This window comes from Heptranchias perlo, chromosome 15 (assembly GCF_035084215.1).
Source record: "Heptranchias perlo isolate sHepPer1 chromosome 15, sHepPer1.hap1, whole genome shotgun sequence".
In the NCBI taxonomy this organism is placed as follows: Eukaryota; Metazoa; Chordata; class Chondrichthyes; order Hexanchiformes; family Hexanchidae; genus Heptranchias; species Heptranchias perlo.
Window position 1 is genome coordinate 43162327 of NC_090339.1, and position 27879 is coordinate 43190205.

Below are 27879 nucleotides of genomic sequence, written 5' to 3' on the forward strand. Positions count from 1 at the left end.
CACAAATACAGGGCCACGACAGAATCAGATTCATTACAAAAAAAGTCTAGCAAACCCTATTTATATTGGCAGTGGTGAACTCTTGCTGTCTTATTTGTACTTGAGTCTCAAGACAGGTAGTCCATAAGAATTAAAGTGATCAACTTTTATTATCCATATTGGGAACAAATTAATAAATTCTTGCAACCTCATTTATAATTTAAATAAAACAAACTTCTGTAGGTTCATGTTGTGTTACAATCAGCACTAGCAACTTAAAAAGGTAGTTAAATCAAGATACAAGAGCATACTTTAAAAGGCAAAGTTAAACTACATCTTAAAAGTAAAGTTTTCAAAAAGTACATTTTATTTGGTCCTGTACATACAAGTATATTGTCAGAGTTTTAGATAAACACAAGTACACACTTAACTGAGAATATGGTGGGTCTGTGCACCCAAACCCAGAAGAATCTGGTCAGAGATTTCACTTCTGATTTTTAACCTAGTGATCTTCAATGAAACAAAAAGGATCTATATTTTCCTAGTTTATTTTACACAATTGTAAAAAAAAGTCTGAAAGCTTAACAAAGCAAGACATATTCAATTATTGTTAAGCTGATTATGTGGAGTCTGCTAATCTACATGTTGGATCATGATTCACCAGCACACCAAAGGGTTGTGATTACTGATGAAAACATTCATACCATGGCATTGCAGCAGTTATTCTGTCAATTGATTTGACTTGAGATTTTGCTGTACAGCCCAAGATGGAACACTATTTAATTTTCATGATGTCACAACAGACCATCACTCAGCTGGCCAGTCCACCACTTCCTTCACTGTCAGCTTTTCAGTTAATCCCCCTGGTGTAAACTTAGTTGGGTACTTCTAGCTACAATTTATTCAACAAGTACATCATAATTCTGGACCGAAAACCCAAAAATTGAAAGTAGTTAGCCTGTTACTGATTTTTTAAAAAATTCATGATTCCTTTGCCCTCTACTTCCTACAATACAGCCTCTTTTAGTTGAGCAAATGGGACCATTTTGAGATGCAGACTTTTCCACAACCATAGCTCATGCTAGACAAATTTCCAAATTCACAAAGCCTCAACATGCCAGTTTTTTTCCCCCTCCCACCTTCATGAAAATAGAGTATGCAGCCATCTGGCAACATGCCCAAAAGGACTGAAAGTTAACTAGCAGCAAAAACAGATTTCAATCCATGCCTGCCAGTTTCATAAAGTGCTGTACAGGCTGTACTAAAATGTAGTCAATGCAATTCTTTATATTAAGAATCGCAGTTTTATCAATTTGTACCATAACAAATTATGTTAAAATTGAATGCTTCAGTTGAAGGACTTATTTGTTCAGTGAAACAGAACTCTATGATCAAGGACATCCTTACAAAAAGTTGTGTAAGGGACAGTGGGTACCCTGTTCAATAGCAGGAATTGCATTAAAACCTTCTAAAATAGCTAATGTTTGATAAAGATTTGTAGAAGATTAAACAAGAAAACTGAATGGTCAACAGGTTGTTCTGTTGAAGCGTCTGGGTCAAGTAATGGCCTTTTCAATCTAACAGTTCACCATAATTCACTATAATTTGTACACTATATTGCTTAGATACTTGAATGCTTTTTGCGTTACCAGTTAATTAGCACACTTCACAAAAAGGTACTATTCAATGATTATTTGAAGTCAATGCACAAAAAAGGAGTTTAAATAGAAAACAAGTTGAAGTGGCATCCATTTAATTCACAAGTTAATAAAATCTTCATTTACTGGAAAACTAGGGCAACAATTTTGGATGAATTTTACTTGTTTTACAAGTTATTTTTCAGCTATTAAGACATGTATATTCGAACTCTCTCCAGAATTTTGGAGCAACATATAGGGCATGTCTGCACAGCAGAACATTCTTTACATGTGGCTACATGACCACAGGGTACAAAGGCAATGCAAACATCTCGATCCCAGCAAACTTTGCAACACTTCTCTTCCTTCAGTTTTTTCAACTGGTCCTCCACATTTGTATCTATGAAGAGATATATTAAGACTGTTGAAACAGGCTTAAGAGGTTACACTTGGTTAACATATACATGCTTCTAAAAATAAACCCAAGACGTCAAAGCATCTGCAACTACAATGCCAACACTAGATATTCAGAGAAACTAACTCTTGGTTTGAAAACATACCCAGAAACAAGTTGAACACACAAAGTTAAACAGTCAATGTTTCTATTTAAGAAATAATCTCAGGCCAGGCATGCACAACAGGGGTGCCCATCAAACTTCTAAAAATGCTCCACTTGAGTGAACCATGGAGCTATTGTACAGGCTAATGAGACGAAAGGCAATCTCAAATTTAAAAATTGTGACTTTCGCTCTCACCTAAATGAGGGGCATAGCTGCTGGGGAACACTATCCATTTCAGGCATCCAGCAACAGCAGATAATCTCAAGTCAGGTCATGTATAATAGGGATGTCCAAGCTTTTCCCTGGTGGGCTGCAAAGGTACTCTGGGACTACAGATAGTTAAAATCCATGTTCCTACTGAACACATGTCCCAGGGGCTGATATTAACTGATAGGGTGCTGCAATTTAAGATTTATCCACCAATGAGGCAACACAACAAAGAGCCTTGCCAAACTTCAAGGCCAACAAAATTCACAACAGAACAAATCAGTGAACAAGCACAAAATAGGACTGAATTACCCACAGTCTGCACATTGGACACTGATATCAAGCATGATTAGATGCAGAGGAAGTCAAGCTCTATTCTTCCCCAACAATCTATCCAAGATGAACATTTCCCACTGTATCATTGAGGTGACATTGTTAACATTCCCCATCATTTAGTAGCATGAGCAAATTTATTAATTGAGTGTTGAATTGGTATGAAAAATCCATGCTTATTCGGATCTGGATTGAGACTACTCAAAACACAATTCATACAGAAGCTGTACAGTAAGACTGAGAACATTTTGATCAGTTTGCAGCTGGATTTGGAGGGGTCCCAAATATGAAAAGGACAGTCTCTGATCCCCAGTCCTTTCAAGCATATCCATTTCTAAAATTCTCAGTATTATGAGAAAGGAATAGGTTATGCTGAGACAGTTAAAAGAGAGGCGGGGTGGGAGGAGGTTCACGTGGACCATAAACACTGGCATGGACCAGTTGGGCTGAATGGCCTCTTTTCTGTGCAGTTCGTTTAGGTTGATCGAAGAAGCAATGTTCCTCTTAATTTTATAGAACTCTTGCTGGAGACTTGGGATGGAAGGAGACACAAGGGGCACGCAATAGTGCAATTACCTTCATTCTGCTCCTCGTGTTCCTGATCTTGTGTTTCTCTTTCAGCTGCCAGAAGATCTGCAACCAGCGTTTCAACAGACCTGTAGGTATCACGTGTCAGTTGGAGTTTTTTTTTCACCAGTTCCTTTATCAGCGAGTTGTCAAATCCCATCTCAAGTGCACCCTGAACCACAGGGGTTTGCATAAACAAGCTTTCTGAAAACACTAATATATAGGACATCAATGCAGTAATGAAATATCAATTACAAACAGGAGAACAAGGATTAAATATTTAACAGCATATCCAAGTTAGACATTGGAACACGTAACGGTCTTATTTTCATTAAGATGTTAAAAATGTTAGCAAAACACTAACCAGTTTCTGGTAGATATTCAGAAAGACCATCTTGTGGGATTGCTTCAGTCTGAAACAAAAAATTATATTTGTGAAATTAAAACTTCACAATCTTAAATTTTCATATTCTGAAAAAACTTTGGTTATTTACACACCCAAACATCAGAACTTAATGTTAGAGGGGGGGTTTCTGCAGACTCCAAGTGTATTGAAGCCCTCGCTAGAAACCAAAAAAAGGCATCTCATGGAAAAATGTCCTGCGAACAAAGTCCCTCCTCACAATTGAAACTGCAAACTAAAGGTTGATCGCATATCCTTGTAAGGCTAGCCAGTGTAGTTAATTAGCACATGTATCAACTGGAGCTGGAACCTGCCAAAATCTAAAGGCAGACTTCTGTGACACGGTTTTGGACAGAAACCCTCAACTAGATCAACACACACGGGGAACTAGTAAGTAACAAGGAGTCAGATTTCCGCTGAGATAAAAAAATATGGCAATTATATCTACACATCGATTTAGCTGAAAGACATCCTGGGAAGTGATCCAGGTGGTTAAGTTGGTCATATTATTTGCTTGTGTCCATCGAAGAGCAACTTCCATGGCGATACTTTAAATATTTAAGGTCAAACTCCATTCACTTAAATCAAATGGTTTTGGGAAGTTATAGACCAGGTTGAAAGGCGGCAAGAGTCAAGAAAAGGAAGTTGAAAAAGTTGCAAGGTTTAAGAACTAAGGATTTGCATTTATTAAGCAACTTGCACTACCTCAGGACATCTCAAAACACTTTTGAAGTGTAGTCACTGTTGTAATGTAGGAAATGCAGCAGCCAATTTTCACAAAGCAATGTCACACAAATAGCTTTGTGATGATAGATAAATCAATCTGTTTGTGGTGAAGAATTAAATATTGGCCAGGACACTTGGGAAAACTCCCATTGTTCTTCAAATAGTCCAGTGGGATATTTTATGTCCACCTGAGGGGGCCAGACCTGGGAGCCTCAGTTTAATGTGTCATCCAAAAGATGGCACCTCCAACAGTGCAGCAACTCCCTCAGTAATGCACAGGAGTGTCAGCCTATATTATGTGCTCAAGTCCTGGATTGGGACTTGAACCCATAACATAGAGCTGGGAGCGTTTAACAAAAGTTAGGTTGTTTAGATCCAAGTAGAAGTAGATCATGATGTGTATTACAAAAGTGAAAGATACCATAAGCTTAAAAAGCACACAGTAGTAGTACAGAAAATAGACTGTGAAAGGCTAGCTGACTAAGAAGCCAAAGTTGCCAACAACTCACTGCAGGTATCCCAAGAGATGAATTGAGAGCATCTTAGAGGCAGTCAGAACTGTTCAACACAACAGCCTCGCAAGAGGTTGTATGACTTTCTATTCAGGTCACAAAAAAGACAGCCTCACTACTGAAACCCCAGTGATGTGCTGAATACAGGCTCTAAACTTAAGACAATTACTAAGCAAAACCCAGCTACAGCTAAGATGTTGTCATACACTTAAATTAGTGGTATGCTTATGACTTAGACTCTTAATTCACATTGAACATCAGCACTTACTGTAATCAAAATTTCACTTCTACATTAATACAATTACTATAACAGGAACAGGAGTAGGCCATCCAGTCCCTCAAGACTGCACCTCTATTCAATAAGATCATGGCTGATCTGTATCTTCAGTCCATTTACCCACCATGGTATCCCTTAATACCCTTACCTAACAAAAAATCTATCACTCAGTTTTTGAAATTGAAATTTTCAATTGACCCAGCCTCATCAGTTTTTTGGAAGAGTGTTCTAGATTTCTGCTACTGTGTGCGAAGAAGTGCTTAGAAACATAGTAACAGGAGTAGGCAGTTTAGTCCCTCGAGCCTGTTCCGCTATTCAATGAAATCATGGCTGATCTGTGACCTAACTGCATATACCCGCCTTAACCAAAGGTATTAAGGGATACGTGGCTAACAAAAATCTATCAATCTCAGACCCAAAATTAACAATTGAGCTAGCATCAATGATCAACTGCTATTTGCAGGAGAGTGCCAAACTTCTACTGTCCTATGTGTGTAGAAGTGTTTCCTAACTTAACTCCTAAAGTCCTGGCTCCAGCCCCTAGTCCTAGACTCCCCAAACAATGGAAATAGTTGCTCGATATCCACCCTATCAGTTCCCCTTAATAGCTTGAAAACTTCAATCAAATCACCCTTTAATCTTCTAAATTCCAGGCAATATAACCCTAGTTTGTGTAATCTCTCCTCTTAATTTAACCCTTGGAGTCCAGGTATCATTCTAGTAAATCTACACTGCACTCCCTTCCAAGGCCAATATATCCATTCTAAGGTACAATGCCCAGAACTGAACACAGTACTCCAGGTGTGGTCTAACCAAGGCTTTGTAGAGCTGTAGCATAACTTCTACCCCCTTGTATTCTAGTCCTCTAGATATAAAGGCCAGGATTCCATTCGCCTTTTAGATTATTTTCTGTACCGTGCATAATGTTTTAATGATCTATGGTCATGGACCCCAAAATCTCTTTGGACCTCCACTCTTGAGCTTTTCACCATTTGGAAAGTACATCCATCTATCCTTTTTAGGTCCAAAGTGGATGACCTCACACTTGCCTACAATGAAATCCATTTGCCACAGTTTTGCCCATTCTCTTAATCTATTAATATCTCTAATTTTATGCTTCCATCTACACTGTTTGCAATGCTTTGGGTTATCAGCAAACTTGGATATGTGGCTCTCTATCTAGTCATCCAAGTCATGAATAAATAGTGACTAGTTGAAGCCCCAAAACAGATTTTTGGAACACCACTAGACATATCCTGCCAATCTGAGTACCTGCCCATTATCCCTATTCTTTATCCGCTACCACTCAGCCAATTTCCAAACCAGATTAATAATTTGCCCTCAATTCCACGAGCTTCAACTTTCCCTAACAGTCTCTTATGAGGGACTTTATCAAATGCCTCCTGGAAGTCCACAGACAGTATCTATGGACATTCCCCTGTCCACTACTTTAGTCACCTCTCCAAAAAAAATGCAATCAGATGTGTCAGGCGTAACCTATTCTTTACAAATCCATGCTGGCTCTCTGATCAGCTGAAAATTCTCAGTATTCAGTCACTTTATCCTTAATTGTAGACTCTAGTAATTTACCAACAGATTAGGCTAACTTGTCTATAATTCAGCTTTCCCATCTCACCTTCCTTAAATAGCAGAGTGATATGGTAATTTTCCAATCTAAAGGAATGGTTCCTAAAATCAAGAGAACTTTAGATTATAGTTAGGGCTTCTGCAACGTTCGCACTTTAAAAAAAAAATTAATGGGATGTGGGCATCGCTGGCAATGTCAGCATTTATTGCCCATCCCTAATTACCCTCGAGAAGGTGGTGGTGGAGCTGCCTTATTGAACCGCTGAAGTCTGTGTGATGAAGGTACTCCCACAGTGCTTTTAGGAAGGGAGTACCAGGATTTTGACCCAGCAACGATGAAGGAACGGCAATATATTTCAAAGTCAGGATGGGGTGTGACTTGAAGGGGAACATACAGGTGATGTTCTCATGCGCCGACTGTCCTTGTAGGTGGTAGAGGTTGCAGGTTTGGGAGGTGCTGTCGAAGAAGCCTTGGCGTGTTGCTGCAGTGCATCTTGTGGATCGTACACACTGCAGCTACGGTGTGCTGGTGGTAGAGGAGTGCCAATCAAGTGGGCTCCTTTGTCCTGGACGGTGTCGAGCTTCGTGAGTGTTGTTGGAGCTGCACTCATCCAGGCAGGTGGAGAGTATTCCATCACACTCCTGACTTGTGCTTTGTCGATGGTGGAAAGGCTTTGAGGAATCAGGTGGTGAGTCACTCGCCGCAGAATACCCAGCCTCTGACCTGCTCTTGTAGCTACAGTATAATTGTAAGTGTGCTGTTTGCTGATGCTTTATGGTATTAATACCACACACATGACCTGGTGTACAATATTAAAGTGATGAGCAGATGTTATGTGGCTGGTCCAGTTAAGTTTCTGGTAAATGGTAATCCCAGGATGTTGATGGTGGGGGATTCGGCAATGGTAATGCTGTTGAATGTCACGGGGAGGTGGTTAGACACTCTTGTTGGAGATAGTCATTGCCTGGTACATGTTACTTGCCACTTATCAGCCCAAGCCTGGATGTTGTCCAGGTCTTGCTGCATGCGGGCACGGACTGCTTAGTTATCTGAGGGGTTGCGATTGTGGAGTGATCAGCTCCATTCAACAGCAAACATCCCCATTTCTGACCTTATGATGGAGGGAACATCATTGATGAAGTAGCTGATGATGGTTGGGCCTAGGACACTGCCCTGAGGAACTCCTGCAGCAATGTCCTGGGGCTGAGATGATTGGCCTCCAACAACTACCATCTTCCTTTGTGCTAGGTATGACTCCAACCAATGTAGAGTTTTCCCCCTCATTCCCACTGACTTCAATTTTACTAGGGTTCCTTGATGCCACACTCAGTCAAATGCTGCCCTGATGTCAAGGGCAGTCACACTCACCTCATCTCTGGAATTCAGCTCTTTTGTCCATGTTTGGACCAAGGCTGTAATGAGGTCTGGAGCCAAGTGGTCCTGGCAGAACCCAAACTGAGCACGTTATTGGTGAGTAAGTGCTGCTTGATAGCACTGTTGATGACACCTTCCATCACTTCGCTGATGATTGAGAGTAGACTGATGGGGCAGTATTGGATTTGTCCTGCTTTTTGTTGACAGGACAAACCTGGGCAATTTTCCACATTGTCGGGTAGAAACCAGTGTTGGAGCAGTACTGGAACAGCTTGACTAGAGGCGTGATTAGTTCTAGAGCACAAGTCTTCAGTACTACAGCCGGGATGTTGTCGGGGCCCATAGCCTTTGCTGTATCCAGTGCGCTCAGCCGTTTCTTGATACCACATGGAGTGAAGCGAATTGGCTGAAGACTGGTTTCTGTGATGGTTGGGATCTTGGGAGGAGGCAGAGATGGATCATCCACTCCCTACTTCCTTTTAAATCCTGGGATGAAAACCATCTGGTCCTGGATATTTGTTACCCTTTAGGACCATTATTTTCATTACTGTTAATTTGCTTACATTAATTATGGTGAGTGCCTGTCTAATTCAAAATTAGTTTCCTTGGAGCATCTGGCATGCTATCATCTTTCTCTACTGTAAATACTGACAAAGTAACATTTCCTTATTTTCTTTTACAATATCACCGTTCAGTTTTTAAGGGGCCCACATTTCTACTGACCAACCTCTTCCCAGAATATAATTGTAAAAAAGTGTTGATTGATATCCCTTGCAAGTTTCTTTTCATATTCCCTTTGTGTAGTTCTTACTGTCTGTTTTGTCATTCTTTGCTGTTCTTTGTATCTCTCCCAGTCACCAGGTTCTGTGCTTTTTTTTTGGCATTTTTATATGCTTCGAGTTTTACGTTGTCCCTTGCCTCTTCTTGTCATCCATGGCTGGTTGATTGGTAAGTGGAGCTCTTGCCCCCTCTATCGTAATAAATTCTTTTTTGAACACCTCCCACTGTTGTTCTGTCGTTTGCCCAGTTGACTGTGGAGTCTATCTCATTCCGTTGAAGTCAGCCTTCCCTAAATTTAGAATCTTAGTAACTGTTACCAGTTTCTCCCTTTCAAACAACGTTGAACTCGATCATATGATTGCTGTTAGATAAATGTTCACACCCCATTAGGCTGTTAACTAAATCTGGCTGATTACTCATTATTAAATCTAATATGACCTGCCCCCTTGTTGGTTCTGGAACATATTGTTGCAGGAAGCTGTCCTGCAACCTCAAGAAATTTGCTACCCTTCTGACATGAGCTCATCTGCTTATCCCAATCTATATGAAAAAGTTAAAATCCCCCATTAAAACTACTCTGACTTTACTACAAGTTTGTCTAATCCCTGCATTTATACATTGCCACTTAACAGCTGCTACCAGGGGCCCAAACAACTCCCACTACAGTCTTAAATCCTTTTCTATTTCTTAATTGTACCCATAAAGTCTCCATTGCCTGCTTACCTCGCATTATATCCTCATCACTGAAGCAATTTCTTCCTTAATCACTCAGGCTACACCTCCCCCACTACCAGTTGCCCTATCCTTCCTATAGACCTTATAACCTGGTATATTCAGTTCAGTCTTAAAGGTCTAGAATGCGCCTGCAATTTATTCAATTTGTTCCTTATACTCCGTGCCTTTGTCTAAAGAATGCTTATTTGGGCCACACCCCCTAACCTATCCTTCTGCTCTAATATTCTTTTTCTCTCATCTCTCCTAATTTGATTAATTTACATCTTTTATTTTCCCTTTACCTATAGTGCCGAAAGCATAATTTCTGACCAATCTACTTTCTTCCTTTTCATGTTTTAGAATTTATACTACCTTTCCCACTTGAGCCCTCTTCAACATTTCCCCCCCGCCCCTCCATTTACTAGTTTCAAGTCCTTGTGATGGCCCTATTTATCCTAATGCCCTCTGCTTCCTGACAGCACCTCTCAATGGCCTAGTTCTAATTAAGATTTTGCCCCCTTATTCTGGACATCCTCACCAGAGAAAATAGGGTAGAGAGAGAAACTATCAACCCCATTGATCATATTAAACACCTCAATTAGATCACCCTTTCTGTACTCTAGGAAATACAGGCCTAATCTATGAACTGCTGCCTTGTATCACAAGAGTGATGCAAAAATATTTGAAGAGTGGAACTTACTGTAGAATTGAACTGTAATTTCCTCAACTGAACATCATTGACAAAGCCATGGCCTTTCTGTTGAACCAGGAACGCACACCTATTTGGATGAGAGATGTAATCATTTTCCAGGAACTTCTTCCCATCACATACATACATTACAATTAAAGTCAAAAAAGATTTATAGGGAGCATTAAGTGTTTTCACTTTGGTTTTGAAAGCTCCCACCAAAATAACATTGCCTGTCCTGTGAAGCCCAGTAACTGTACCTTGGCTGTAAACTCAGATCTGGCTAACTAGTTTTAAAAGATGTGTAACAATTTTCTATTCTTTAAACAGTATCCCAAAAGGAAAAACAATTTCTCAGAGGAAACTTACACACAGCACAAAGTTAGCTTCAGATCTGGTTGTCTCACGGCTGCACAACAACCTGGTTTTGAAACTGAGGGGGTCAGACAATATTAACTCATTTATTAGATAGGAATGAGCACCTCACCACTGGTTTAGAAATATGTTACAGGAGATTGACCACAATTTTAAACTAAATTTTGTTCAAAAAATGCCAACAGCACAAGAGCCTTCAGAATTAATTCTATTTCTATTAAGGGACGGTCACATCAGACAAGTTCATACGACACTTATGAATATGGAGGCCATTTCCCAAACAAGTTTACAATGTCAGCTGCTAACTTTTTTTTCTTGGTGGGGGGGGGGGGGGGCGCATTGGAGCACCAAGAGGAATATGATAAATGAGCAATGGGAGGCCTTCAAAAGAGGAGATAGTTCAGGTGCAGACTAGACATTCCCATGAAGGCGAGAAGGGAAGGCATCCAAAGCTGGAGCTCCCTGGATGATTAAAGAGATAGAGATTAAAATGAAACAGAAAAAGGAGGCTTATGGTAAATGTCAGGTTCATAATTCAGTAGAGAACTAAACTGAATACAAAAAATATATAGAGGAGACCTGAAAAAGAGGGGCAAAGAGTATGAGAATAGATTAGTGAGTAACATGAAAGGGAACCCAAAAGTCTTTTCCAAACATAAATAGTATAAGGGTAGTCAAAGGAAGGGTGGGGCCAATTAGGGGCCATAAAGGACATCTTGTGGAGGCAGAGGGCATGGCTGAGGTACTAAGTGAGTACTATGCAGCTGTCTTCACAGGAGAGGATGCTGCCAACGTCACAGTATAGGAGGTAGAGAAATTGGATAGGATAAAAAACGTACTTAAAAGGTTGGCAGCGCTCAAAGTAGTCACCCGTCCAAATGAGATGCATCCTAGGTTGCTGAGGGAAGTATGGGTGGAAATTGCAGGGGCTCTGGCAGCAATCTTCCAATCCTCCCTAGGTATGAGAATAGTGCCAGAGGACTGGGAGATTGCAAACATTACAACCCTGTTCAAAAAAGGTGAGGCAGATAAACTAAAGGCCAATCAGCCGAACGTTGGTGAGGAAACTTTTAGGGACAATAAGAAAATTAATTAGCACTTGGAAAAATACGAGTTAATAAAGGAAAGCCAACATGGATGTGTTAAGGCAAATCTTGTTTTACCAACTTGATTGAGTTTTTTGATTAAGTAACGGAGAGGGTTGATGAGCGTAGTGCGGTTGATGTTTATATGCACTTGCAAAAGGCATTTGATAAAGTATCACAATGTACGTTAGCAAAATTGAAGCTCATGGGGCAGTGGTTGTGTGGATACAAAACTGGCCAAGGGACAGCACACAGTAGTGGAGAACGGTTGTTTTTCAGACTGGAAGGAAGTGTGTCGTGGTGCTTCCCAGGAGTCAGTGTTGGGACCACTGCTCTTTTTGGTATATATTAATGACCTGGACTTGGGTATACAGGACATGATTTCAAAGTTTGTGGATAACACAAAACTTAGAAGTGCAGTAAACAGCAAGAAGGATAGTAACAGACTTCAGGTGGACACAGACTGGTGAAATGGGCAGACATAGATTAAATTTAACACAAGTGTGAAGTGATTCATTTTGGTAGGAAGAATGAGGAGACAAACAAAATGGAACAATTTTTTTTTTTTAGAAAGAGGGTGCAGGAACAAAAAGACCAGCGGGTGAACATACACAAGTCTTTGAAGGTGGCTGAACAAGTTGAGAAGGCTGTTACAAAGGCACACGGGAGCCTTGGCTTTATAAATAGAGGCATAGAGTACAAATGCAAGGAAGTTGTGCTAAACACTTATAAAACACTAGTTAGGCTCCAGCTGGAGTATTGTGGCCAATTCTGGGCACCACACTTTAGGAAAGATGTCAGGCCCTTAGCGAGGATGCAGAGGAGATTTACTATAATGCTACCAGGGATGAAAGACTTCAGTTACCTTGAGACTGGGGTTGTTCTCCTTAGATCAGAGAAGGTTAAGGGGAGATTTAATGGAAGTGTTGAAAATCATGCATCTTGGTGGAAGCAGATTCAATAATAGCTTTCAAAAAGGAATTGCATAAATCATTGGAAGGGGAAAGCTTTGCAATGCTATGGGGAAAAAGCAGGGGAGTGCGACTAATTGGATAGCTCTTTTGAAGAGCCAGCACAGGCACGATGGGCCGAATAGCCTCCTCCTGTGCTGTATCTTATGATTCTATATAGAAAGCATAAATGGTTTAAATAAAGATAGACAAATTCAAAGCATCACCCACTGAGAAAACACCTGGTCTCAGCAAGTACTGTTCAGGAAAGGTTACCAGTAAACAGTTAAGTAACTTCCCTGAGGAGCAATAATAAGAGTACAACCCAATCCAAGTCCTAGTGACAGACCTTATCCACCAAAGGCTTGACAGATCACCTGATAACAGTGCATGATTGTTAAAATAAAACCAAAGATGAGGGGAAATAAAAGAGCAAAACTGCACAGCTCCTCCAATGGTTTAGCTGGTTTGGGCAGTAAGCAACATACGCAAAAAGGTTCAGTCCCCTGTTTGTGGAAGTTAGCTGATCTCAGCCTGGGGGTTAGTAAAGGTGCTACAAGTGCTATCAGTATCCCTGGGTTAGGCAGCTGAAACCGCACCATGATCACCATCCTGGATTGTGATTCAGCAACTGCTGCTGAAAATGCTTCTGTATGGAATGTGGGAGAGCACCAGTTTGGATTTCATTGTGAAGCATTCTCTCCTCTTGCCCACCCCCCATCCAGTCAAGCAGACTACACTAAAGGAATGAACAATTACACAAGATACTGGAGAGCAGTTAGCATCATGGAATTCTACACCAGCAACAAGTAATGTCTTTAAAGAAAAGAGAGGGGGTAAAAAAACCATTTGAATCCAATCTAAATCAGAAAAATATTCAGGAGTAAATGGTTTTATGCAACAGCACACAAACAAATGGCATGACAACATATTTGGCATTTTACCCTGGAAACCATTTCGCGTGCTGCTCCCAGGCTTCGTCACTAGGTTCCCAATTTCTTAGGCCTCCATCACAGTGAAAACACTTCACATTGTCTCCATCACCTGAAATTTAAAGTCAAAATTTAGCAAACATGTCATGATAGTTTTCCCAGTACATGTTACACAATTATAGGTCCCAGTATAAAAGGCTTCTTCAAATCCCTATCAAAAATATTTTTCATAGCATGCTTTTTTCATGAATGCAATTGTGTGGGGCTCCCTTGAATCCTCAGTAGATAACTACACCAAGTTATGTTACTGGGCCATACAGACCAGCATGATTCATTGTCTGATCTGTAAGTCACTTGGCCACAAGTGCTGCACGAGAGGGTTACTGATGCCCCTGGAATTGCCAGCATAAGTCACTGCCTTCATTAAAAGGATGACAAGTCAAAAGGAAAAAAAAAAACTCACTTTTGAAGCAGAGGGATTTCTACGAACAAATCTAATCAGTACTTTTGACTAAAATTTCTGTGATTGTGGGCATGAGAGAAGTCTGTGGCATTTTAAGTGGGTTTTCCCCTCAAGCAAAATTTAAGAGTGCAACAGTAGGTTTCAGAATATTTGCACAATGTTCACTTCATAAAAAAAATTCAAGATTGGTATTCTAAACTTGAGCAATAGTAGGAGCAATTTAATTAAGTCACAAACAAAAAACATTCAATTGTCTTTCTCTCCTCCTCTCTCCCCCCCCCCCCCCCCTTATAGCTTTAGTAACACTAAATTAGCCTAAGTAACATGGACTATTTTTGTATCATGACCATCCACAAGTTATTGATGTAGACAATGCCCAATCCCATTCTTTCCACTCACAAATCAGGAGCACTGATCTGAAATCATTGTAGATTACAGGAGAACCTCAGGATGCTTGGAACTGTGAAAATACAATTTTCCTGGACAGCCTGACTTTGGATCATTCCTCGTGGTACATGGCGATGACAGGCAAAATATTCTGTTTCCAAGCTACCATCTAACCACTTGGCAATCCATTGTGAACACTTGGCGATTAGTAATACTCAGGCAGTGAAAAGAAACAAATTTTATTTGAACACAAATGTAGGTGTAATGTTTTGATGTGTCTCATTCAGGACATGTACACAGGTAATGTTTCAAAAGGGTGCTACAGGTGGGGTGAGGGAAATTGAAGACAAAAAAAATGTTACCCTCTTGAACTTGTCTTTAGAAGTTATGTAAAATGATATGCATGATGGCTAACTGGATAGATGCAGAGCCACACAAACTTAAGTCCCAAATATTAATCTGACATAACGGTCAACTGGGGTACCGTTAAGAGTTCTACAATTTATCTTGACATCCATGACCTGGAGAAGTAGTTTAACAAAAGCCAAGTTCCCACTCCTAATGACCTGACTGATTCATTAACAGGAATGATGTCATTAAGGGGAGGAAAGCTGTCCTCCTTACCCGAACTGGCCTATGTGACTCCAGTCCCACACCAAAGTGGTTGACTTAACTCCTCTGAAGTGGCCTAGCAAGCCACTTGGTTGTATAAAAACACAAAGAACTGAAGCAGTTCAAGAAAATGGCCCACTACCTTCTCATGGGCAACTAGGGATGGGCAATAAATGTCAGCCTTGCCAGTGACTCCCACATCCCGAGAATAAAACAAAATGTTTTGTACTAGTACCAACTGCCTTTGTTAATCAGTGACTATGTATAACAATTGTAAATCACAATCCCAACTACATCGTTGTGAAACAACAATTGGTTATACAATAAATTACAACACACTAAGTTTGGCCAAACCAGTCAGTGTTGCTGTTAATCTTTCACATAAGCAGTAGTCCTAATTCCATGTGCCTGTCCTGTTCCTATATCCCTTATTTGTCTTTTCCTTCAACCACCTATTCTTAAATGTTGATCTCCATCAATCACCAATTCTGGTTGCGTATTTCAGCCTCAACTCATGTAAAGCATTAAGTTTCTGCTGTTCAGTGTTAAACGTCTTGCTTTTAATCTTCTATCTGTGCCCCCTTACTCTAGACCCCTCAATCACTGAAAATAGACAATTTCTACCTAATCTGTTGTATTCCTTCATAATTTTGAAGGTCTCTATCAAATCACTCCTAAATCTCCTACATTCTAACAGCCCTAATTCATATTTTTCACACCAAGCAATAGCTAGTAATTCTGCACACTACCCTTTCTATTGCTGCAACATTCTTCCTATAGTTTAGAGGCCAAAACTGCACACAAAACTCCAACTGTGTAGTCTTTCCAATGTTTTATAAAGATTCACTACTACATTGACTTTTATATTTGATACCTCTGGCCATAAAAGGCCAATTCCCAGGAGTGCTTTTTTTTTAAAAAAAAACAAAGAGCCTTGTTTACTTCAGGTACTGCTTTTAGAAGGTCTTGTGAACCTGAACCCTCAAATCACTTTGCTCTTGCAGATCAGCTTTGAGCCAAAAGTACAATTACTTTTTTAAAAAACCAAGATATACCACCTTCCATTTAAATAAATTTTGCTTTGTGTTCTGAGCCTCAATGGTCATCCATTTTAATATTTGACATGCTTGATTGGCAGTCCTTATTTCATAAAAGGAAAAACAGTTTAAACAAAAATGATTTTGCTGAAAAAGAGAGCCGCAGGAGATGTCAGTGCTTGTGGAATGAGCTCGGAAATAGGATGAGAGAAAATTAGAGAAAAGGGAAAAAGGTGCCGCTCTGGAGAATTTCACCCCATGATATATTTTATTGTATTTAGCCATCACACATACATATTTTATTGTTTTCAATAGTGCAGTCTTAATGCTATGGCATTTTAGAAACTGTCTTGAAGACATAGAATTTTGTAAACCATTGCTTCTCTTCCTTCACACAAGGGACAAACACAACTGATAATGTCTGATTTTTTTTCCACACTACTGTTGATCTATTTACATAGAATTGTCATCTGTACTGAAGTAAATTTAAAAGCTGAACACAAACTCAAGTGGATTCAGTCCGTCAGCCTTCCAGACAATTTCGTCAAAGACATCACTTACAAAACCTGAAAAAAAATTGACCTGAGAAAATACAGCACAATTAGTTTTAACAGTGAAAAGCTTCTATAAAATCAAGGTGATTATATCAGATGCATGAATAGAATGAAATATCAAAAGCTCAAAGAATTATGCATAGTTGAGATTTACAGTACCTGTGCTGTAAAATCCAGCTCCTGCAAGATCTTCAGCATTAAGTGGAAAACGTGCTGGGCATTCGAAGGTTTGGAGCCGTGCCTCAAATGTCTGCTTGTCTGGGTGTTTGGAGACACCAAAAATATTTGCTTTTGGTTCACCATTTACTGGCTGGTTGACATCTGCTGTGTTGCAATTGGGGTCAATTGGTACATTTCCAACTGAATGTCCTAAAACAAAAGAGCACATAGGAAAATGCCTCTTGTGCTCGGACATTGCTCGATCTCCTGGTTCCCAATTTTTCATTAACCCACCACAACAAAAGCACTGAACTTGATCATCTCTGCATGTATAATAAAGCCCTGCTTTAGCAAGCTCTCTTGGTGTTACAATGCCATAACTAGGCCAGGTATTAAAGGTTTGAAGTCTTGCTTCTTCACAGCACATAGCAAGATTCCTGGGTCGCAGATGGGACATGTCTTCAATACTTCTAGTTTTCACAGGATCACCGAGAAGTGGATTACAATATTGGCTATCGCAATTAGATTGCCTGCAAGGTCCATTTTCTGAAGGCCGATGACTATCAGCAGTTGCTCGCTCAGAGTTTCTTCTATCACGAAACGTGACTGGAAAACTGATATTTGATACTTGGTCATTCACGTATGAACCATTAATAAACGGACAGGCTGGGAATAGCTGCCTGTGTTTTCTTACAGCAGAGTCGCCATGTTGCCAGTTTTCTATTGCTCCACCACAGCTGAAACATCTAACCTGGTCTTTGAAACCCGTATAAAAGAAGCCTGCTCTGGCCAATGTTGTTTCACACACTGGAACATCAGGTGGAAAGTTTATAAATGTTTCAAGCCTATAGATCTCATTTGAGAGATTTTGTTTATAATCTGTTGCAATATCCATATCTGAGAAGAAAATCACTTGATCCAGGGTTTTGTGAAGCTATAGGTTCTTGGGTCAGTTTTCTTGGTTCTTAATCTTCTCAGTACTCGAGTATCTTTCCAATAATAAGATTTTTCAAAAAACCAATGGCACAGCCAACTTCTTTTTGCTGAAATTCCACTGAGTATCTATCAAAGAGCAAGCATTAATCATTACAAGTCACTTCTTCCACATTGTCTCTGCTGCAACTTGAAGCTAAAGCTGAATAAAAGATGCGTCCAGAACAGCTTTTTTTTTCTTAGTCAATATACATTGTGCAGTCAGTTAAAAATACTAAATTATGAACTCAGTCCAGAGTAGATATTAGTAGAAACCACTTATTTCAAAAGTAATAGCATTTACATTCCAATAATAATGTCCTCCTAATGCTCACTTCAGTATGATTCAATTATATTCCTTTAAACTCACTTTAAAATGCAAAATAATTCAAAAGGTCACCAGCTACCTGCAAAAGAAAATCTGGAGTAGACAATGTCTTGCTTTTCACTTCAATCTTATACATGGTTTCTAAAATCAATGGAATTGTGCTGATATTTCAATTGTTGGCTTGAAAATTGTATTTGTGTGGCTAAACAGTACTAGGAAACACAAGTAGTTAAATCATTGACATTGATAAGTAAATTCCATACTACTTTGCTTTCGATGGACTAATATGCAATTGCAAACCAATTCACAACCATTCTTTTAAGACAGACAAGAGAATCCTGTTGGTAGATTCGAGAATGGCCCCCGTGGATTGGAAGATAGTAAACGCAACCCCGCTATTCAAGAAAGGAGAGAAAACGAACTATAGGCCAGCTCGCCTGACATCAGTAATGGGGAAAATGCTAGAACCTATTAAGGACGTAGTAACAAGGCACTTAGAAAATCATAGTTGATTAGACAGAGTCAACACGGTTTTATGAAAGGGAAATCATGTGACAAATCTATTAGAATTTTTTGAGGGTATAACAAGCAGGATAGATAAGGGGATCCAGTGGATGTCGTATATTTGGTTTCCAAAGGCATTCAATAAGGTGCCACACAAGATTAAAGCTCATAGGATTGGGTGTAACATATTAGCATGGATTGAGGATTGGTTGACGGACAGAAAAGAGAGAGAGTAGGAATAAAAGGGTCATTTTCGGGTTGGCAGGTTGTAACTAGTGGGGTAGCACAGAGTCTGCAAAAGGATAGGGACAGGTTAAGTGAGTGGGCAAGAAGGTGGCAGATGGAGTATAATGTAGGGAAATGTGAAATTATCCACTTTGGTAGGTGGAATAGAAAAGCAGAATAGTCTAATTTTTGAAAAAATAAGAAATGTTGGTAGTCAGAGGGATTTGGGTGTCCTTGCACATAAATCACGGAAAGTTAACATGCAGGTACAGCAAGCAATTAGGAAGACAAATGGTACGTTATACTCCTATCCCCTTGCAATAAAGGATAAGACTAAGGAGGTCTTGCTGCAATTATATAGAGCTCTGGTGAGACCACGCCCGGAGGAATGCATACAATTTTGGTCTCCTTACCCAAGGAAGGATACACTTGCCTTCGAGGCGGTGCAACAAAGGTTCTCTAGATTGATTCCTGGGGTAAGAGGGTTGTCCTATGAAGAGAGACTGAGTCCTATATTCTCTGCATTTTAGAAGAATGAGAGGTCATCTCAATGAAACAAAATTCTGAGAGCGCTTGACAGGGTCGATGCTAAGAGGCTGTTTCCCCTGGCTGGAGAGTCTAGAACTTGGGGTCAGTCTCAAGATAAGGGATCGGCCATTTAGGAGCGAGATGAGGAAAAATTTCTTCAGTCAGACGGTTAAGAGTCGTTGGAATTCTCTACCCAAGAGGGCTGCGGATGCTCATAAGAACATAAGAAATAGGAGCAGGAGTAGGCCATACAGCTTCTTGAGCCTGCTCCAACATTCAATATCACGGCTGATCTTCGGCCCCCAACTGCACTTTCCTGTCTGATCCTCATATCCCTTGATTCCCTTAGTGTCCAAAAATCTATCGATCTCAGTCTTGAACATATTCAATGACTCATCATCCACAGGCCTCTGGGGTAGAGAATTCCAAGATTCACAAGCCTCTGAGTGAAGAAATTCCTCCACATCTCAGTCTTAGTGTCTGACCCCTTAAGCTGAGACCATGCCCCCTAGTTCTAGGCTATCCAGCTAAGGGAAACAATCTCAGCATCTACCCTGTCAAGCCCCCTCAGAATCTTGTAGGTTTCAATGAGATCATCTCATTCTTCTAAACTCAAGAATAAAGGCCCATTCTACTCAACCTCTCTTCATAGGACAACCCTCATCCCAGGAAATAATCTAGTGAATCTTTGTTGCACCGCCTCTGGAGTATATCCTTCCTTAGGTAAGGAGACCAAAACTGTATGCAGTACTCCAGGTGAGGTCTCACCAATGCCATGTCCAACTGTAGTAATACTTCCTTACTCTTGTACTCCTACCCGCTTGCAATAAAGGCCAATACGCCATTTGCTTTCCTAATTGCCTGCTGTACCTGCATACTAACTTTGTGTTTCTTGTACAAGGACACTCAAGTCTCTCCAAGCATCAACATTTAATAGTTTCTTGCTATTTAATATTCTATTTTTCTATTCTTCCTACCAAAGTGAATTACCCCACATTATATTCCAACTGCCATCTTCTTGCCCACTCACTTAACCTGTCTATATCCCTTTGCAGACTCTGTCCTCCTTGCAGCTTGCTTTGCATCGTCAGCAAACTTGGATACATTGCACTCGGTCCCTTCATCTAAGTCATTAATATAGATTGTAAATAGCTGAGGCCGAAGCATCGATCCTTGTGGCACCCGAGTTACAGCCTGCTAACCTGAGCATGACCCTTTTATCCCTACTTTGGTTTCTGTCTTTTAACCAATCCTCTATCCATGCTAATATATTACCCCCAATCCGATGTGTCCTTACTTTGTGTAACAACCTTTTATGTGGCACCTTATCGAATGCCTATAAACTACTCCCACCAGTGTTTTCTGCCCCTTGTTATTTCTTATTACCACCCATACAGATTCTACTTCCTGATCCTCTGAGCCAAGATCCTCTCTCACTACTATCCTTATGTCATCTTTTATTATTAGGGTGACACCCCTTCCTTTTCCATTCTGCCTGTCTTTTCGAAATGTCATGTACCCTGGAATATTTAGTTCCCAACCCAGGTCATTTTGCAACCATGTCTCTGTAATGGTTGTTGGGTCAAACCCATTTCTCTCTATTTGTGCAATTAATTCATCTATCTTGTTATGAATGCTCCGTGAATTCAGATAAAGAGCCTTTAATTTTGACTTTTTAAAAACTATTCTTTCCTGCTTCGAACTTACTTCTTGTTGCACTATTCTCTGGCCTGCATTTCAATTTGCTGGCCTCCCTGAGCCAAGTATTTAAACTTTCACCAATCGGTTCTGGCCCTTCATCTAAAGTAATTATTTTTTTTTAAAAAAGGTTCCCTGGCCATCATCTTCAACAGTGTATTTTAAAATTTTCCTCCCGAGCTGTCAACCTGCTTCAACCCCAATATTGAAAATTTTCATTAAGCCTTTAGCTGGCCTGACCTGCAGCTTCCCAGCTAAGGAAGATTACCTGGAGTTTGGCAATTGCTAAATAATTCTAGCATAGAAAACAAAATTACCAAATTAGATGATGGCAGTCCAGTAAATGTTCTAGAGCTTGATCTAGAACACTTGACAAGAGACAGCTATTGAAAAGATTCCTTCATTTTGAATTTGCAGATGTTATGCTGAATAAGTGACAGGTTGCAAGCTCATAGACAGAACCATTACCAGTGGGAATAGGTGTGCCCAGGCCACAGAATCTTGCAGAGCTTCATGTTGGGACCACTGTATTAATCATAAATTATATGGGAGCATTAATGAAGCTACCCAAAAGTTTCCTGACAAAATGTGCACAGCAATAGGGAATTTAAACCAACTGAATAGCTGGCAGACTAATTTAGGAAAATGCACCTGGTGTGGCAGAAGCTCTTCGTTGTGTCTAAGTGCAGTGTAATGCCTGAAATTTTCTAGACTCAAATGCATGTGTTCTAGTGCAGGGGTACCCACTAAAAGTTAACAAACCTATTTTCCCCATGTTATGATCTTACAATCAGTTTGGATTCCCTGCAGTGCTTCAAAAGAGATGGACAAGTTCCTGAGGCAGGATGACACGGCACACCGTCAACTCCTCCCTCCCTCCCAGCCCACCCCGTAGTCATTCGATCTCCTGGGAGAAACAAAAAGCCTTGTCAATTTAGAAAAAAAAATCTGGAAAATTCCTCTCAAATCCCCAAAGGCAATCAATTGTCCTAACTATACACAGTGTTTACTTTCACAACAGCCTTAGCCATTCATGTCTCAAACTACAACTTCAAGTCCATCTCCCACTCAACAGCCTTGAGTGGACAATGTTGCATGGTGCCATCACGCCTGGAATTGATCGGCCCAAATACATCACACTGCACTTATCAACACAAACAAATGTGCCACACAGGTCCATTCCCCAACACATCTAGATCCAGCTGTAGATTATTTATTTTGTCCAAGCTCCATCATATGACCTGGTTCTGGTTAGTGAAGTTGAGCAGTAGGCAACCTAAAAGTAGGGAAACATCTGGCAAGCAATAATCACAATTAGGTTCCACGTAAATATGGAAGAAAAAGAAAAAGCAAAGACTAGGACAAGATCAAATATACACAATTGAAAAAATGTAATTGTAGCCAGACAAAAAGGAGCCTAGCCCTAGAACAAAAGATCAGAATTGGGAAATTTCAATCGGAAATGGAAAGGAACAACAACTTGCATTGATATAACATCTTTAATGAAGTAAAACATCTGAAGGGGCTTCATCGTTAATCAAACAAAATTGGACACCGAGCGACATAAGGAGATATTAGGGCAGGTGGTCAAAGAAGTAGGTTTTAAGGAGGAGAGATGTAGAGGCACAGAGAGGTAACAAAGGCAGGGGGTTTCAGCAGCAAATGAACTGAGGCAGGGGCAGAGATGGGCAATATCAGAGGTGAAAGTAGGCGGTCTTGAAGATGGAGCTGGACCAGTCATACAAATACTGTGGTTATAAGTGGTGGTCAGAGGCTGGATATTCTGTGGTGAATGACTTACCAAAGCCTTTCCACCATCTACAAGGCACAAGTGTGATGGAATACTCTCCACTTGCTTGGATGAGTGCAGCTCCAACACCATCCAGGATAAAGCAGCCCACTTGATTGGCACCCCATCCACCACCCTAAACATTCACTCCCTTCACCACCTGCGCACCGTGGCTACAGTGTAACATCCACAGGATGCACTGCAGCAACTCGCCAAGGCTTCTTCGACAGCACCTCCCAAACCCACGACCTCTACCACCTAGAAGGACAAGAGCAGCAGGCACATGGGAACACCACCACCTGCACGTTCCCCTCCAAGTCACATACCATCCCGACTTGGAAATATATCGCCGTTCCTTCATCGTCACTGGGTCAAAATCCTGGAACTCCCTAACAGCACTGTGGGAGAACCATCACCACACGGACTGCAGCGGTTCAAGAAAGCGGCTCACCACCACCTTCTCCAGGGCAATTAGGGATGGGCAATAAATGCTGGTTTTGCCAGCAATGCCCACATCCCATGAACGAATAAAAAAAAGGGGTATGGGGTCAGAAGCTTATCAGGGTAAAATAGGATGCCAAGGTTGCGAACAGTCTGGTTCAGCTTCAGACAGTGGCCAGGGAGATGAACGTAGTTTGTCACGGGGACAAAAGACAACGGCTTCGGTCTTGCCAATATTTGGTGGGAGAAAATTTCTGTTTATCCAGTACTGAATGTCAGACAAGCAGTGTGACAAATGAGACACAGTGGAGGGGGTTGAGGGAAATGGTGATAAGGTTGAGCTGGGTGTCATCGGTGTACATGTGGAACCGGATGATGTCGCCAAGGGGCAAAATGTAGATGAGAAATAGGAGGGGGCCAAGGATCGATCCTTGGGGGACTCCAGAGTAAAGGTGTCGGAGCAGGAAGAGAAGTCATTGCAGATGATTCTCTGGCTTTGACTGGATAGATAGAAATGGAACCAAGCGAGGGCAGTCCCACCCAGCTGGATGACAGAGGAGGTGTTGGAGTAGGATGGTGTGGTGAACCGTGGCAAAGGCTGCAGACAGGTCAAGAAGGATGAGGGATAGTTTACTGAGGAAAACAAAGTGCAAAGGCTGGGTTCCATGGATGAACCATTTAGTGCTTGCAGTGCAGGTAATAAAAATAAAGGTCAAGACAAATATAAATATATGGAAAGTGATGATAAAAACAGGAATCTGTGTGTGCAGATACACAGGTCATAAAAATTAGCAACACGGAGATAAGGCCACATAAGGTACACAGTATCAAGCTCTATTGGACCTAATTCTCATCTGCCGATATGTGCTACCAGTCTTGGGGATCAACCAGAAGGTGAAGGGTAACCCCAGACTCCATTTTTTTCTACAACCAACTGCCTCTTAATCTTGAGGCATAGAATCTCAAAGCATAGAATACAAAAGCAAAGAGGCAATATTGAACTTGTACAAGACCTTAGACAAGCCAGAGCTGGAAAATGACAGTTTTAGGCACTCAAAATAGGAAGGAAGTGAAAGCAATGGATAAAGTTCAGATTGATGGAGATTATTATATCAGATGACGGATTACAGCTGTTCAGAGACTGGAGATGTAAGGGCCTTTTTCACTGGAGCTGAGACAGTTGAGGATCCTGATCAAGGTCACCATTAAGGGTTTTAATACAGTAAATAATGATTGGTTCCATTGGTCCGTTAGTCAGTTGCAAGAGAACAGAAACTTGTTACAACAAACTTGTGGAATTAGAATGGGGAATTCCCTTCCACAAACCACTGATGCAGAATTAAAAGGGAACTAGATGGCTGCTTTAAAAAATGATGGGTAAGGTGAGGAAGCAGAAGCATGGATGGTCCATGTGGAGAAAAACACAAACTTGATGGGCTGAATGGCAGCAACTGACATTTACATAGTCCCTCAGTTTTAAAAAAGTCCCATGGTACTTCAAATTTGCATATGGTAAACATACAAGCCAAGAAAAAGGGGGCATGACAAAGATGGGGGGTTTAAAAGGTTTTTAATAAGAGGACAAAGGTGGAGGGTTTAGGGAGGCAAATCAAGTTCCTTCCACTTAGTGTTCGTGGGAAGAGTGGAGGACGTGAGATACAAGAGCAGAAGGAGGCAGATGGTTGTAGAAAAAAATGGAGTCTGGGGTTACCCTTCACCTTCTGGTTGATCCCAAGACTGGTAGCACATATCAGCAGATGAGAATTAGGTCCAATAGAGCTTGATACAGTCAAACCAGACAATGGATGGCTTCGCCAGTTGTGAGCCAAATGCAGAGCTTTACACCCCTCTAATTTGATAGTGTGAAGATTGGGGCTATCCCCAGCAAATGATAGGGGTAAGGGTCAGTGAATTCCCCTCCAACAAATCAAGGGCATTGAAGATATACAGGAAGGAGATTAAGTAGCCAGCTACAAAGATGTTACGACAGGAAAGGGCCAAGAATGAGGGATTTGGTAATTTCAGTGTGGTGGTAAGTGATTATTGAATAGAGCATTTCTCCCCCTCAGCCCTCGCACCACAGCCACCCAACCAGGATGAATCAAACACAAAAATGAAACTTTTGAGTCAAATGTGCTCAAAAAGAGGGCACTTGTCACCAATGACACATCCATCTGCTGCGGTTTGCACCAGAGGTGCAGCACAAATACAAAAATGAAAAATTAAAAAAGGTAATAAAAAGTTTGATTAAATCAAAATCATGAGGGGTCTGAACAGAGTCGGAGAGAAACTGTTTCCATTGGCAGAAGGGTCAAGAACCAGGGGACATAAATTTCAGGTGATTGGCAGAAGAACCTAAGGCAACATGAGGGAAAACTTCTTTTACCCAGCAAATGGATATCATCTGGAATGCACTGCCTGAGGGAGTGGTGGAGACAGATTCAATAATGGCTTTCAAAAGGGAACTGGATAAATATTTGAAGAGAAAAAATTTGGAAGGCTACAGGGAAAGGGCAGGGCAGTGGGACTACCTGGATTGCTCTTGCAGAGAGCCGGCATGGGCTTGATGGGCTGAATGGCCTCTTTCTGTGCTGTAGCTATGCTATGATTCTATCATTCTAAGTATAAGATAACAAAAAGAGGGAACTCAGATTTTCCATTACATTGTTATTGTCTTAATTTCTCTTCAGTTGAGCCTCTCAGGAATCTTTAGTGGTGGCATAATTGACTATACAAACAATTGAAGTTTTTAAGTGACCATTTGACTAAAAGACTTCAAGATAGACAGGTTGGCAGAATGGGCAGACAGGTGGCAATTTAAGATGAACAGTGAAGTAATACATTTTGGGAGAACTAAAAAAATGGAAACATAAACTTAGAGATTCAAAAGCACAATTCACTGAATATGCAAGTAGATAATGACAAAAAGTCCAATAGAATTTTGACTAAGTGAAAGAAATAATGAATTCATACAAAACATTAATTAGGCCAGTTAAAGTACTGTGTGCAATTTTGGACACCCAATTTAACAATGATATTAAAGACACAGAACATTCAGCATAGATTCACTGGGATGATGCCAGGACTGGAATGATGGCAGGATTGGGAAGCTACAGTTTTGAGGAGAAACTTGAGATGCTGAAATTATTTCTATTAGAGTAGAAAGTGCCAAGAGGATATTTAATTAAGGAGATTAAAATCATGAAGCATTTTGATAAGTGAACGACTATATACTCTGGTTGGGAAGTCAGTGATGCTGGATCAATTTAAAAATATCATTGAATGAGGAGAGAGGTTAAGCAAAATTTCTGACAATAATTGTATGGAATACCTTACCACCGGAAATCTTCAAGGCAGAGACCATTACATCTTTAAAGTGAAAATTGGATAAATATTTGAAGCAGAGGAAGATACAAGACGATGGAAAGAACAGGGCAGTCGGGATTTGTTTTCAACTACCTGCATTCTCTCCTATTCAAAAATTCTAATCACCAGCACTTCTGAACCTAAACAAATCAGCCTAAGCAATTAAAATTACACATATATAAGAAAAACAGTTGGTCCCCTTCGTGGAACTATAAAACCACAAAGTCAATATCTTCAGGATGAGAAGAAATTCACACCAAAAGTTTGCAAGAAAAAAAAATGAACACAAAAAGAAACATTCCTACTCCAGCTACATCTATCATTCAGCAGCTAAAACAAAATATTCATGGAGCATCCTGGAGCGCTGCAACTTTAAAGTCAAAAAATAGCATTGTAGGTTCAATGACACGAGCAGCGTGTTATGAAATAATTCTCAAGAAAGCTGGAAATAAAATCATCCCAAAGCTGCTTTTCACTATATAATAAGCTGAGTGCATACTGTCGATAATGCCCTGAGCGCAAGTGAAGTTTGACATTACTTAATTACCTTGCTAGCAAACTTGAAACGAACTCAAACAATCAAGGAGCAAAGTGCAACCTTGCCTACGCCTATTGCAACGCACGAAGAGTGGAAGTCCCCTTCCACAACAACAGTGGAAAATATTTATGCAAGGCGCGGCTCCCAGTATAAATGAGCTTTGATCAGCTTCAATAAACCCGACACCAGTGGCGACTGACTTCCAGGGAATCACCAGCGACACAGCAGAGAGAGAGAGAGAGCTTTACCTCAGCCTTAACCTTTCCACACATTAAATTCAGTAACTATCACCTGGTTCGAGGCCGTTCCTGGTACCCGCAAGACCCAGACGCAATGGGTACTGTCAATGCCGTGATTCACTGAGAGTCTCAGGCTCGAGTCAGAAAACCAGCCTGCCCACTTTTCCACCCCCGCAGCTTCGGAATTTCTGGCTGCGTCACATGAATGCAACGAAAAATCTCAATGACCCAACCAAAAGTCCGCTGACAATCATCGGTGAGGAGCGGGGATTGGCGGGAAGGTTAGCCGCAATCTGATTGGTCGAGAAGGAGGCGGTAACGTTCGCGGCTCGTGATTCCCCCCACACCGTAG

General features: G+C 40.7%; 1 protein-coding gene across 2 annotated transcripts; it reads right to left on the reverse strand.

The window, feature by feature from the left end:
- Positions 1-323: 323 nt before the first annotated feature.
- On the reverse strand, positions 324-27749 carry LOC137333040 (E3 ubiquitin-protein ligase XIAP-like). Of its 2 annotated transcripts, none has more exons than XM_067997132.1 (7): positions 27580-27749; positions 16900-17961; positions 13700-13799; positions 10358-10436; positions 3648-3696; positions 3293-3496; positions 324-2016 (listed from the first exon to the last, which is right to left on the reverse strand). In XM_067997132.1, exons 2-7 carry the CDS (start codon positions 17792-17794, stop codon positions 1826-1828), a joined length of 1518 nt encoding a protein of 505 aa, XP_067853233.1. In that variant the 5' UTR covers positions 17795-17961; positions 27580-27749; the 3' UTR covers positions 324-1825. The 2 variants fall into 2 exon arrangements, with proteins under 2 accessions (XP_067853233.1, XP_067853234.1); XM_067997133.1 differs by lacking the exon at positions 27580-27749 and adding an exon at positions 27298-27534.
- Positions 27750-27879: the final 130 nt, after the last annotated feature.